This window comes from Thecamonas trahens, assembly GCF_000142905.1.
Source record: "Thecamonas trahens ATCC 50062 unplaced genomic scaffold supercont1.33, whole genome shotgun sequence".
Taxonomy (NCBI): domain Eukaryota; order Apusomonadida; family Apusomonadidae; genus Thecamonas; species Thecamonas trahens.
In genome coordinates, this window is record NW_013657647.1 from 215891 (window position 1) to 229141 (window position 13251).

Sequence of the window (13251 nt, forward strand, 5' to 3'; positions counted from 1 at the left end):
GTCGGTCGTTCTCCACATTGGTTCCACTTTGCTCCACCTGCTCCACACTCCACATTCGCTCCACATGGCAATCGTTGGAATAAATTGAACGTTGTTCTCGCCTACCCCACATGGATCCAGTTCCGCTTGATTTGTGGTTGAATGCATCCCTGATTGTCGATCTGAACACCAGGAACTACAGCTGGTGTCAGACCTGTAGGACTGTTGGGCCGCGGACGATGCAAAGAATTCGCTGTGTGCTCCACCGGCTCCACCACGGCGGCTTGGTGTGCAACGGACGCCAGCGTAAACAAATTGAACCAACGTACCTCTCTCATGGCATCGGGCGGCAATGGGGGCGTCGATCAAGATGGACGTGGGCGTGGCGGGTCTCGGGGTCGTTGTACTCTGGTGCGTGCTTGCGGGCGTGGGCGCCATCCGCACGAAACCCTCGTCGTTCGTGAGGATGCTCAACGTCCGGCGGGCCGAGGTTGTGTTTGGCATTGGCGTGCTTGCGTACCTCGCTCTTTTCGCCGCCACGGCGACGTGGGTCGGCGTTGGCGACGGGCACAAGGTCGTCTCGGCCGACAAGAGCAGCTATCTCGGGCCGTTCGTCCTCGGCAAGCTTGCCAAGCTCTGCCTCGCGCTCATGTACCTTCCTGTGCTCCGCTACCCCGGCCTCGACCGGTGGGTGGCGGGGCGCGTCCTGCCGTTTGAGCGGCGCCTCAAGTTCCATCGCGTGTTCGGCGCTGTTTTTCTGACAGTCGCGAGCGCGCACGGGGCGTGGATGGCGATTCGCACGAAGTTCGGCCATTTCTCGGTCGGCGGGGTCTCGCTTGCGGGCGCGGTAGCGCTCGGCTTGTTTGCGGTCATGGGTGTCGGGGCATTGCCCACCATTCGTCGCCATCACTTTGGAGTCTTCCGTGCCCTGCATTGGCTCCAGGTCCCCGCCGTGATCGCTGCGCTCGTGCACGTCCCAGGCATCGCGCTCTACCTCGCCGTTCCTGGATCGCTCTGGCTCGCTCTCCTATTGGCCCGCACAGTGCGCGCGTGGCGTGGACGGCGGCGTGCCAAGCTCTCGGTGCTTCCCGGCGAAGCAACAGAAATATCCCTTATGTGGCCCCACGAGTGGGCCGCACCGCGTCCGGGAAGCTATGCGTTCCTTCGCGTCGGTTCGGTGGCGTGGGCGGCGTGGCATCCATTCTCGGTGGTCGATTTCGAGCCGAGCACTCGGCACGTCCGGTTCATCGTCAAGGTGGTCCACCACACGCATGCCCAATCGTGGACGGCGAAGCTGCACGCGCTCGCGGAGCGGGGCGCTAGTCCGAGCATCTGGATCGACGGGGCATATGGCGAGCTGAGCCTCTCGCATGCCGCACTCGCGCAGTGCAGCCACGTGGTGCTTGTGGCTGGCGGAGTGGGCGTCACGCCCATGGCTAGCATTCTGCAGCACGTCGCGGACACTGAAGCAGACTCTGTGCAGCGCGTGACGTTTGTGTGGACGTCGCGCTCCATGGCCGACGTGTGCACGCCGTGGATCGGCTCCACACTCGAGCACGCAGGCCGGGTTCTCGGCCCCCGGCTCACGACCTCGTTTTTCCATTCGGCGCCGCCGCCGTCACGGTCGATCTCGTCGTCGTCGTCTGACTCGGCCTCCTCGTCCTCGTCCGCCATCGCTACCTTCGAATGGACGCCTGGTCGACCCGATTTGGACCGACTGCTCGCCGAAGTGCAAGCCACTGGCTCGCCTGCACGGGCCGTCCTTGTCGCCGTGTGCGGGCCGCCGTCGCTTTGTGATGCTGCCATTGCAGCAGGAACTGAGCATGGATTTACTGTTCATGTTGAGACCTTTCGATTCTAGTCCTGCTAGCCAGATCAAGGAGAAAGTCGTAGATGAGCGGGGGGCCTATTTTGGTCTCGAGCCACCTCTTGGGGGAAATTGAGGTCCTGTCCTCGGCTACAACTCTCGCATCTTTGCGAACCATGTCCGCAATTTTTTCCCGCTCCATCGAAATCGACTGTGTCGACGAAGGCACACTCGAGAATCTCGAGTCCGGGATGACTGACAGCGTGGCGACGGCGGACGGCGAGGAGGTGTCGGCCGACTTTGGCTCGCATTCGAGCTCGAGCCAGAACGCTCTCCGGTTTTTCTGCTTTTCGGCGGCACGCTTGAGACGAATTGAGGTCAATCTGGTGCGAAGCGAGGTGATGAACGAGCTCGGAGGAGTAGTGATGGGCGTTCTCGGCGAGTGTGTGGCGGAGGCGCTTGTTGACCTCGAGCTCGCATTTACCTTCCTTTCGTGGAGCAAGCGCGCCAGCGGGCTGCAGCGGCAACAGGGGATGCCGGGCAGGTTGCAGTGTCGGGAGGATTACGTCGCGCAGTGGTGGCTCGGCCAAGCAGCAGAAGCAGTCGCGGTTGTTTGGCAAGTGTGCGACCAGCACTTGGCTGGTGTAACATCGCCGCCCTACAGGCCGACAGCGCCAAAATCCTCCAGCGCTTCGAGAAGGCCATCGTTGTGTTCCAAGCACGCCGCTAGTCCTACGGCGCAAAGCTCTCCTCGTGGTACTCGGTGTGCGGCAGCGCCCGCGCCGCCGCCCGGACATCGTCCGCGAGCGACGCGATGCCGCAGTAGAACACGCCCAGCGGCGTGGTGGCCGTGTGATGTGCTGCAGCGTAGCCGAGCATGTAGGGAAACTGAGGACGCCCGGCGGCAATGACCGCGTGCGCCGCGAGGCTCGTCGGAATATCGTCTGACGACGGCGGCGACGCGCCTGAGACAAAGATCCGGATGTCGGTGACGAGCCGATGTGGCGACGGCGAAAGCGCGGCATTGGCCTGGCTCGCCAGCTCAGCAAGCAGCTCAAGCAGCCACTCATAGTCGTCAAGCGAGCGGGTCACCCACCAGAACGAGATCGTCTGCTCGCGCGCTAGCTCTCCACGCTGAGCCCTGTGGATGAGGTCTGAGACAATCGACGCGTACGGCGTCACCCCGATGCCCGACGCGATGAGGATTGCGTGTGAAAACGCGGCCACGTTGCGCGAGTCAGTTCGGAACGGCCCGGCAACCCGGATCGAACGCCCAATCACACGGTTTGCATCCTCAGCCACCGCCTCCACTACTCTGCACGTCCACGATGATGCGCCGCCGACGGCCTTAACGTACAGCGTGATGTCGTCCGCCAGCGGCGACGACGCGATGGAGAACGGATGCCACTCGCGCCGCGCCAGCCACGGCAGGTTGATCCAGACAAAAGTGCCCGGTGCGAGGTGCTTGTGCATGGCGGGCGTGGCGCGGAACTTGATGGCAACCACCCGGCCAGCAGTAAGCGCCGCGCCAGAGATGGCGTGCGCTTTAAGCGAGGACGCGACTGAGATCATCCGGTGGACAATGTATGCGCCGAGGCCAAGGCCCGCAAACCAGGCCGTCCGGGACGTTGTCGGGTGTACAGCGGCGATGGCCGTAGCGAGGAAGACCAGGTGGTGAACGCCGTAGAAGAGCTCAAACCAAACCTTGCGGACGAGCGGGATAGAGAAGAGCGCCACTGTGGAGAAGAGCATGAGGAGGAGAAGGCCCGAGAAGCCAAGCCACGTGGCCAGAATCACCTCAATGGCCGAGTCAGCTGTCCGATACGTCGCCAATCGCGACCTTGCCGGGAACGCCGACTCACGCTCTGCCGCCGTCGCTGCGCCCACGCGCGTTGCGCTCACCAGGTGCGCCACGCCGTGGACAAGCCCGAGAAGTACGATGGCGCTCCCGGCCAGCCGATGGAAGACAGTCAGGTGCCGGCGCGAGGGGATGAGTCCGCGGAGGAGGGTGCCGCGCGGATAGATCCGGCTGAGGAGGTTGGCCATGACAGTGAGTGGCGCGTCGAGGAGCGGGAGGAAGACAAAGAGGAGGAGCGCACGGATCGCCCCGCCACACGCCTTGGAGACCACCAGCCAGCCACCGAGCAGGCCATGCGCCGGGTCGGTGAGGCCAGCCACGACCGAGTGGTTGATCTCAAAGAGCATCGTGATGGCCACCACCGCCGCCCAGAGGACAGACGCCGGCTGCGTCGCCAGCCGTTGGTACGCGGTGTAGGCCCAGACCACACCCGCCGCCACCATCGGGAGCGAGGCCGTGGCCGACGACATCCGCGGCGCCACGTCGAGCGCCTCCATCCGCGCCATCAGCGCCATCGGGATGGGTACGATGGTCGGCAGCTGCTCCCACAGATGCTGCGGGAGCTGGCGCACATCGCCGACGGAGCCGAGCGCGTGGACGTGCCAGAGCGTCGCGCTCAGCGCCCGGAGCTCGGCGCTCTTGGTGTAGCCAACCGCCGTCGCCGCCGCCGTCACTGCCACAATCAGCGGATCATCATCGGAGAAGTGAACCGCCACCGATGCCGGCGTTTGTAGGCGAAAGACCTTGCGCCAGGCCGCCCACCGACCGTGGCCGCTCCCTAGCACCAGGCCCATCCTTGTCTGGCTCTCCGCCGTCCATCGGCTCACAAACCTGGCGTATGCCTTCCACGTCAGCTCACCTTCGCTCTCAGCCCGCACCAAGAACGCCCGTAGCGTCCGCTTCACCAGCGCTCGCCGATTGGTGGTCGGCGAGAACCGCGCATGTCGCGAGCCGATCGGCGTCATATCCATGATCTCCCGCGCCCCGTCCGCCCGCGCCTTTGTCTCAGCCCTGGTCCCAGCGCTGATGTACCGCAGGAGGAAGAAGACAAAGGCCGATCGCAGCGCCCGCGGGCACCGCAGCGACCACGCCCCGGCGAAAAGGCAAAAGCCACCAGTGGGATGCCCTCGGCTTCGTCCGCGGCGCCGCTCAGATCGGCCAGAAACGCATAAAGAAGCGACGATTGGCCCATGGCGACGGCGAAAGCGGAGGGCCCGACGACGGCCGAAGACAGGATGGGCAGGATGTCTCCTTCGGCAAGATCGGCGGCGGCTGGGAAGAGCGCAAAGGCAAACTCGCGGGCAAAGACGGTGGCCACGTGCGGCGGGATACCGGTGGTGGTGTAAAGGTCGCTGGCAAAGCCGTCGCTCAGCTCAATCGTCGTCACCACCGCCAAAGTTGACGCCGATCGCCGGGCGAAGAGCGTGGCGAGGAGCGTGGGCCCAGTGCCACCGGCCGATGTCGCGCTCCACCGCGCGATGAGGTCCGGGATCCGACGGTGAAGGGCGCGACCGGGGACGCGCGGGACATTTTCAGCGTCTGAGCCAAAGGTGGCGATGTGGCCACTGGTGCAGTATCGTGCTCGTCGTCACCCTCGTCATCGCTCTCATCGCTGCTCCAGGAGACAAGGCTGTCGAGCTCGGCGGCCGATCCGTCGCCGCCGTTGTAGCGGGCGAGGAGGGCCGAGGCGGCCGTCGAGTGTTTGAGCCAGAGGCGCGCGCCCTCGATGACCGAGGCGACGACCGAGGCGAGGAGCAAGACGATGACGAGAGCGACGATAACAGTCGCGCGTAGAGGCTGAGGTCCGATGGCGAGAAAGAGGATGCCGAAGAGAGCGGTGAGCGTGGCGGCCATGTCGTATGCCGTAAAGAGCGACGACGCGTAGGGCGAGAAAAACCGAGGAGCGCCACCGATGCCGCGCCAATGAGGAGGAGGGCGGCGGCGAGGCTGATTCCGGTGTGGAGCGTGGCGTGGAGCGCAGCGTGGCCAATGTGGCTGGCGTAAAAGACGAGAACATACCACGAGTGCGGCGGGACGTGCCGGTGGACAATCTGCATGTGGAGCGCCGGCCATGTCGCCGGACGCGCGAGGGCCATGGCGGCCGTGGCTGGGAGCCCGATGACCACTGCTATGCCGACAATGAGCACGACCGGGAAGTACGACCACCACTCGGGCGTGTAGCAGAGCGCGCCTGGGTGGCCAAGGACCGACCGATCGGGTGAGCCAGGCACGGCTGAGGAGCAGATGGTGAACTCGAGGAGACGGACAGCAACCGGGAGGAAGGAGAACTCCAGGAGACTGTACCAGACCCGGAGCGAGGCCCGGATGAGATCGATCGGCGCGATGGAAGCCTGGGTGAGGGTCCGACCGAGGATGGTCGACGCAGCCCAGATGGGATGAGTGGCGGCGAGGCGGGTGCCAACGGTGGGGATCCAGATCTTGATCCAGGCGATGCCGAGGGCAGCGGCGAGAGCGGTGGCGAGGGCGATCCAGAGCGGCGATGAGATGGCGATGAGCCAGTTGGCAAAGTACGCCGAGTCGCCAGAGATGCCCAGGCCACACTCGGCGTCGACGACCGAGAGCTCGAGGCGAAAGATGGCGAGGAGCGAGAAAGCGCGAAGATCAGCGTCGCTGGTGGGCACTACCGTCGAGCCGTAGAGTGCCAGAAGCTGGAGCGCACCCACAGTGATGTCGATGGCGACCGCAAACTGTGGGACAATCCGGGTGGAGAAGTACAGCACAGTGGAGGCGACGATGACGGCACCAATGACCACCGCCGCAGCCCACCCGTTGTGCGCGGCGCACGGGGTGCACACGCCCTGGAACCACCGATAGCCAGGCGCGCATGCTCCACACAGCCGCCCGCTGTACCCGATCCCGCACGACGCGCTGGCGTTGAGCCCGGGGCAGGCGGCGGTGACCCTGCAGCGGACAAAGGTGCGGCTTGGCCCTGATCCCACCGCCATGTAGCCCGGCGCAGCGAGGAGGCTCGCTGTTCCGCCGGGGCAGATGGCGCCTGTCGGGCACGGCGCGCAGTCCGGTCCGGTGTGACCCGGCGCGCACACGCAGTCGGCGATCGAGGTTGAGAGCGGCGGCGCGTCGCGGCCGGGAGGACAGGCGATGCACGAGCCGAGGCCGCCACCGGCGTACGATCCCTGGGCACAGCCGATACAAAAGGTGGCGTTGGCGTGTGGCGCCGTGCCTGGCTGGCAGAGCAGCCGTGTAATGGCAAGGACCGGTGCCGAGAGCGCCGACTTGTGCCCGCGCCATCGCGCGAGTACTTGGAACATGTACTCAGTGCCCGGCGTGAGGTCAGAGAGCTCGATGCTGAGCCGCGCCACGGCTTCGGCTACTAGCATCGAATTGGCGTAGACGTCGTAGACGAGATCGTCTGGCGCCTCGCTCTCGCTCACCCTGGCCGCCTCCCACGCCAACAGCCCGGTGGTGTAGCTGACCGACACCGCAAGCGCGCGCGGTGGGACAATGTGCGGTGTGACGCCGATGACGATCTCGGTCGTCCGAGTCGGCGGGCCGTACTCGAGCACCAACGTGGCGTTGGAGCCGGGCGACGGCGTGTAGATTGGCTCGAAGACGAGCGTAGGGCCGTTGCTGTCGAGCGTCGCTCCGGCCACCGCGCTCGACAGGCAGAGCTCGAGCAGCGATGGATCAACGCCGGGTGCGGACGACGAGAGCGCGAGCGAGACGGCAATGCGGTCACCGATGGACACTGTGAGCGGCTCTGTAGCGTTGATCGAAAGCTTGGCGTGGCTGTTGTAGACGGGAGTGAGAGCATCGCGGACACGGACGACGGCGAGATGTGGCGCGAGTGTGGCGATGCTGACCGGGCCGTCGTCGCTGCTCGCCAGCGCCAGTCGGCGCGGACGGCCAACAACGGTGGCAGTCGCTGCGCCCGGGGCAGTATGCACAGCAATGATCGTCGAAAGCAGCGACGACGACGACGCTGTCGCACGGTAGACAATGACTGCACTGGCGAACTCCGGCTCAAGCGGCGGAAAGACGGCCAGGTTCTCAAGCGCGGCGATCGGGACGGGCATGACCGGATTAAGTGGTGTGAGATCGCCGGCGGCGGAGAGAAGAAAGAGCTGCGTCGGTGAGGCGAGGAGAACGAGTGACGCTGAGAGCGGCTTGGGTGCGACGATGGCCGATGCCGGGACGACGACACTGGCGATGGTGGTCCAGTCGTGGGCGGCGATGAGCACGATACTGTCGCCAGGCGCAGCCGCGGCAGTCGAGGCAAGCGGGCCGACGACGATGGCCGATGGGAGGACAACGGCACGCACGATGGGCCCGGACGAGCGGTTAAAGCTATGCGGGAGGCTGAGCGAGGTGCCAAGGGGGACTGATGCCGAGATAATGAGCATGCCGTCGTGCGGCGAGGTTGTGAGTGTCGTACCGACAAGCATCGGACCGTCGTGTAGCGAGAGGATAACCGCAGCAGCTTCGGCAGCGTCGCCGGCCACCAGTGCAACAAGCCCGGCACTGCCTGCGCCCGGGAGGGCGGCGAGCGTGAGGGCGGGGCTGCTCGCCGCACCAATGACCGGAACGTGAGCATCGGCGGCGGCCAACACCATCGCCTCGGCCATGCCCTCGGCTGGCGAGGGGACGACGATGGCGTCTATAAAGACAGAGCTGTTGCCCGCCGTGGCATAGACAAGATAGCCCGGGAGCAGCGAGGTCGGTGGAAGAAACAGAGCCGACGAGGGGACGATGTGGCGGGAGGACGGGCTCGGCGCCGCGCACGACCATGATGCGTAAGCGCTCGAGCTGTTGTTGACCGTGCAGACTGATGTGGTCAACTGCACTGGTGATGACGTCGTGGGGGAGGAGGACGAGGAGGAGACGACGAGCTGTGTGTCCGACATACGCACCATACGCTCGACACTCTGTCTGTGAACACCATCACCGCATGTCGCCGACGTGGAAATTTGCCACACACCCACGCTGCCCACACCATCATCACCATTGTCGCCATCAATATGTGAGAGACATACATGGGAGGCCATCGCACCAGAGCCCGAGCCTGAGCCCACGTCATGGCTCAGACAGAGGACCACCATGACAGCCACCACCGCCAAGAGCTTTGCTATCACCTGCCGGTGGACCATAATATAATCAGACTGCGCAGAAAGGGGAGGGGGGGAGGGGAGGGGGAGGGGGGAGGAGGACGGGGTATGGGTAAGGGCAGAGGGAGGTCCTGGGGGGTCAAGTGGACCTATGCCGGTAGTATGGGTGTGGAGACTGGTCGGCTGGTGGTGGCGGTAGCTGTCGTTGGTCGCTGGCTTTGGTTGCTAGTGCTTTGGCTCTTGACGCACGCGTTGAATGAGTTGATCGTCTTGACCACAGGTGTACCCAACTCGGGCTGGAAAGGCTACGTTAGACACGTAGAGTAGAAATTTGATCGACTACTATATAGCTAGTGGTGGTACGTATGTACATGGGTGGGTAATATAGGTAACCCGGCTTGTACATGGCCGTACGAGGTGCAGGTGGACCGGATGTCACTCATGTGAACGGTGCGGCGAAATCGGCGAGATTGGCACGTTTTTTCGTGGGAAATGAAAAAGGTGCAAGCGGAGCGTGTGGAGCGTGTGTAGGTGTGGGACAGGCAAGGCGGATTGAGGTTGGGAGGCAATACTCGTCGATAGCAGGAGCATGAGTAGCACTGAAGAGTATGAGTATGACTTGGTGGGGATGTCGGTAGCGACGGGGCAGCTCGGTGGCATCGTATTGGAAGAGGTCGGTGGCTATGGAGGAGAGGCTCGAGGTGGTGCGAACAACGCCGTTGGCCACGACGACGGCCAGCATGATGGAAGTGATCAAGATGATGATGTGCGGAGACGGCTCGAGTCCGAGGTACAGGCCTTCCGCAGGCGCGCCGTCCGATTCGCTCCGCCTGAGGATCCGGAGGGACTGGACCACGTGGTCATGCTGCGATGGGAGGGGAAGGAGCGAAAGCAGTTTGGCGGTGACGGTGGCAGAGGCGGAGGAGGAGAAGAGCAGGGATCGGTGCTCGCTCGGCTGAACAACACGTCGTTTGCGCTTGCGCTCGGCCTCTGCTCCAATGCTGTCCTCCTTCGCGCGCTGGACAACATCGGCTTGCCGACGGCATCAGGCTTTGCTACCCTCCCGGCCGGGCTGGCCACCTTTGGCTGGGTGGTGGGCTTTCTAGCCCTCGCTGCTGTTGCCTTGCTCTACGCGGCCAAGGTCATCGTCTCACCGAGTACTGTCTCGCGCGAATTCCGCAATCCGGCGCGCATCAACCTGTTCTTTGCGCCGATGCTCGCCAGTGTGCTGCTAGCCATCGCGGCACCGGACGACACCCGATCAGGCCCTGTCATGGTGGGGATGTGGATGCTGGCGGCGGCGTATCAGCTCGTTTTCTACATGGTTCTCGTCCATCGATGGATCTACACGGCGACGGCGCGGAACGTGCACATGCTCAACCTCATGTCTGTGGTGGGCTTTTTCCTCCTCACCACCTTTGGCAGCACCATGCCGCGCGACGAGGCCGTCTCGATGCGGCCGGCACTCGAGTTTACCATGGTTGCTGGCTCCATTGCCCTCGTCGTCACCTTTCTCCAGCTCTTCATGAACCCGTTTGAAATCGGCGCCGAGGAAAAGTCATCGCCCATCATCTTCCTCTTCCTCGCCCCGCCGTCGGCCGCCGCCATTGCCGCCCGCTCGCTCTCTGATTTGTACCAGACTGCCGAGAGCGGCGCCGCTGCAGCTGGTGAAGCCGCCGGCGTCCACTGGGTCTTCCGCATTTACTTCTACTTTGCCATCCTCTGCTTCTTCTGGGTCATCCCGGGCGCCGGTGCGTTCTTCAAGACCAAGACCTTCAAGGTCTCCTTCTGGGCCTATCACTTTCCCGTCACCGCCTTTGCCACTGCCTTTCTCACCTACGCCGCCAGAGAGACGCCCACCACCATCGTCCGCCTGCTCGCCGCCCTCGCCTGCGCCTTGTCGTTTGTCACTCTCTTTGCCATCCTCGCTCGCACCATCTACCACGTCTTTGTCACCCTCTGTGGCTCATCGGCGCCGCCGTCGTCATCGTCCGCTCGCTCTGCCATCAAAGATCTGGCAGCGTATGGCGAGAGCGAGCGCCCGATCGACAGCTCGGTCCCGCGCAAGGCTCGCAAGGTCCGAGTCCATCGTCGGCGGCGGGTGCGTCGTGTGGAGCGCGCGCGGCCTTTGGAGGGTGGACGGCATGGTCGTGGTGAGGAAGGGAAGCTCAAGGAAAGCCTGGAGACCGAGAGCGTCGAGACTGGCGAGACCGGCTCGCTGTGATTGGAAGCTGCTGTCGAGGGCGAGGAGGCTCGATGAGGAGAGCTTCACTTCCGGTTTGGATTGAATGCGCTCCTGGTGTGCGTTCAGCAGGCGGGGCGTGTCATGCGCGGGACAGGTTGAAGCGGCCAGGCTTATCGCCCACTACAGGCCGGGTCGCTTGACGGCCGTCACGCGTCTCATGTCGGGCGTGGTGGACCGAGCGGATCTTGAACTTCTCTGCCGATGGCACCGTAGAGGACTTCGCGGCACACCCGCTCGCGGGAAGGCCACGCGGCGGACAAAGGCAGCCATGGCCACCAAGACGTTCATCTCGGGCGCCGCCGGGCGCCGCGGGAGCGCCCGTGAGAGCATCGATCGCGCGTTGCAGGTCGATGGTCGTTCCGCTTTCGCCCACCAGCTTGAGCATGGGCTTGCAGTGGTCGTGGTCGACCGTGACGGCATCTGCTCCGCCACCCTCCGCCACATGGCCCGAGCCCACAATCACAAGCAGTCATGTCTGCACCTGACCTGTCCCCCCATTTTCTTCCCGGCAGCTAGCAGGTACGTAGCGGGACTCTCCGTGCATTATGCCCCATGCCTCCCTCTGCGTTGATATGCGGTGTCGTAGTCTCCATCAACCCGTTTCCGGCTCGCGTTTTCTCGCCCTCCAGTGGGCACCCCATACCGAATCCCCTTCTCCTTACCCGCTCGACACTCTGCTATGGTTCCACGCTATGGTTCCGCAGAAAGCTCACATCGTGCCAGCACAAGCCACCTCTCTTTGGCTGATTATCTCCCTCCGCACGTGCCCTACACCCACGGGTGCAATGGCCCTCGCATCGTTGATCCAAGAAAAAACGAAAACATAATCTAACTCACTCCTGCTTCGGTTGGCACAGCACGCGACAACATCCTCGAGATCATGGCTTCCGGACACCTCTCGATTGAAACACACTCAAATGCATGTCCTCATCCGCCTGAGCATCCTGTGTTTGTGGTCTTGGTCGAGGCCGACGAAGCACTACAGTTGACGCTGGTGCAGCGCGACGAGGCCGGAGCCATTTTGCCGATCGGCTCCGACGCGGACAACCCGGGCTGGTATCTCAAGCGCAACTACAGTCGTGTCTTTGGCCATTCCAGTGTCTTGGAAATCTACCGTGGCTTCCTCAAAGCCGACGAGCTCGCTACTGCAAGCCCTCTCCACACCCAGCGATACCAGGCCGGTGGTGACATGAATCACCACACCATCAAGATCACCGCGTAAGCCTGAGCCGCCCCCGTCACAACCCAAGCACATCTGACAATGTTAAAGCGCACACACGCACGCACGCACGCACCAGCTGCCTCGATTCCAGTCCCCGCCACTCATGTGACTCTCGGATTCGCCCCTTGTCGTTGCTCATCATGCCCGTCAACGGCGCCACCACCGACAAACTCGTCCATTGCCGCCAAGATCCACAACGCTATCAACCTCTCGACCAAGCGCCTAGTGTTTATCGTTGTCAAAGACAAGCTCCGTGCCCGCGCAACTCGCTCATGCTGCAGCCATGCGACGCCGATCGGTGGCGGTGCGCGACAACGAGTCCGAATGACCGCACCGTTGATGGATACGGGCTGCGGACTGCCTTGAGGACAGAAACAATGAACGTGGCGGCCCCAGCAAGGACCACGCATCCGTTTTCGAGGATAAACGTGAGTGTCATCAGTGCCATCGACGTTAATGCTGTTTGTCTCCTCTGCGCTCACTCCTCAAACACTCGGTCCGCCAACGATTCTAGGCCAGCGTCCATGTCGACCCGCACGTGCCGCATGTGTTTCAGCAAGCGCGCTTCTGATCCAGCTGTTAATCACTGAAGTACGCTTGGGGCATGCTGACCAGGATGACAGAAAGGCTGTGCGTTAGATGCCATTTCTACAGGTACACACGCATCACCGTGACACCCGACCAACTGCAACCCCAACCCGCACCGTCTCCAAGACAACGTAAACACCCAACCATTGTCCCCCCACATATGATAACTTTGTCCTGTCTGCTTCCATATGTGAATACGGCCCAAAATGAGCTCTCCATACCACCTACACTGGCAAAGACCACTGACAAGCAACGTTTTCGGTCAACACACAAAGGTTTCTCAACTAAGTCATCTGGTCAACCCTCAAAGCCACCACCACCACCACCCACCACCACCACCACCACACGGCACAGCAACGGAAGGACGGACAGTACACCTCACCCTCCACACACACACACACCGACACACACACACACACACACACACACACACACACACACACACACGACACGACGACGACGACGACG

At 63.2% G+C, this 13251-nt stretch overlaps 4 protein-coding genes across 4 annotated transcripts; 3 read left to right on the forward strand and 1 right to left on the reverse strand.

The window, feature by feature from the left end:
- The first annotated feature begins 53 nt into the window (after window positions 1-53).
- Window positions 54-3652, forward strand: AMSG_06521 (uncharacterized protein). The gene has a single exon (XM_013900918.1). It carries the CDS (start codon window positions 332-334, stop codon window positions 1838-1840), a length of 1509 nt encoding a protein of 502 aa, XP_013756372.1. The 5' UTR covers window positions 54-331; the 3' UTR covers window positions 1841-3652.
- AMSG_06522 (uncharacterized protein) lies at window positions 2519-8527 on the reverse strand (the record flags this gene model as incomplete). Its single annotated transcript, XM_013900919.1, has 4 exons — window positions 2519-4655; window positions 4694-5110; window positions 5164-5441; window positions 5555-8527. The coding sequence occupies 4 exons, from the start codon at window positions 8525-8527 to the stop codon at window positions 2519-2521; spliced, it is 5805 nt and encodes a 1934-aa protein (XP_013756373.1).
- Window positions 8528-9317: 790 nt separating this feature from the next.
- Window positions 9318-10952, forward strand: AMSG_06523 (uncharacterized protein; the record flags this gene model as incomplete). The annotated part of the gene is made up of 1 exon (XM_013900920.1): window positions 9318-10952. The coding sequence occupies one exon, from the start codon at window positions 9318-9320 to the stop codon at window positions 10950-10952; it is 1635 nt and encodes a 544-aa protein (XP_013756374.1).
- A 289-nt stretch (window positions 10953-11241) lies between these two features.
- On the forward strand, window positions 11242-12195 carry AMSG_06524 (uncharacterized protein; the record flags this gene model as incomplete). The annotated part of the gene is made up of 2 exons (XM_013900921.1): window positions 11242-11326; window positions 11831-12195. The coding sequence occupies 2 exons, from the start codon at window positions 11242-11244 to the stop codon at window positions 12193-12195; spliced, it is 450 nt and encodes a 149-aa protein (XP_013756375.1).
- Between the last annotated feature and the right edge of the window lie 1056 nt (window positions 12196-13251).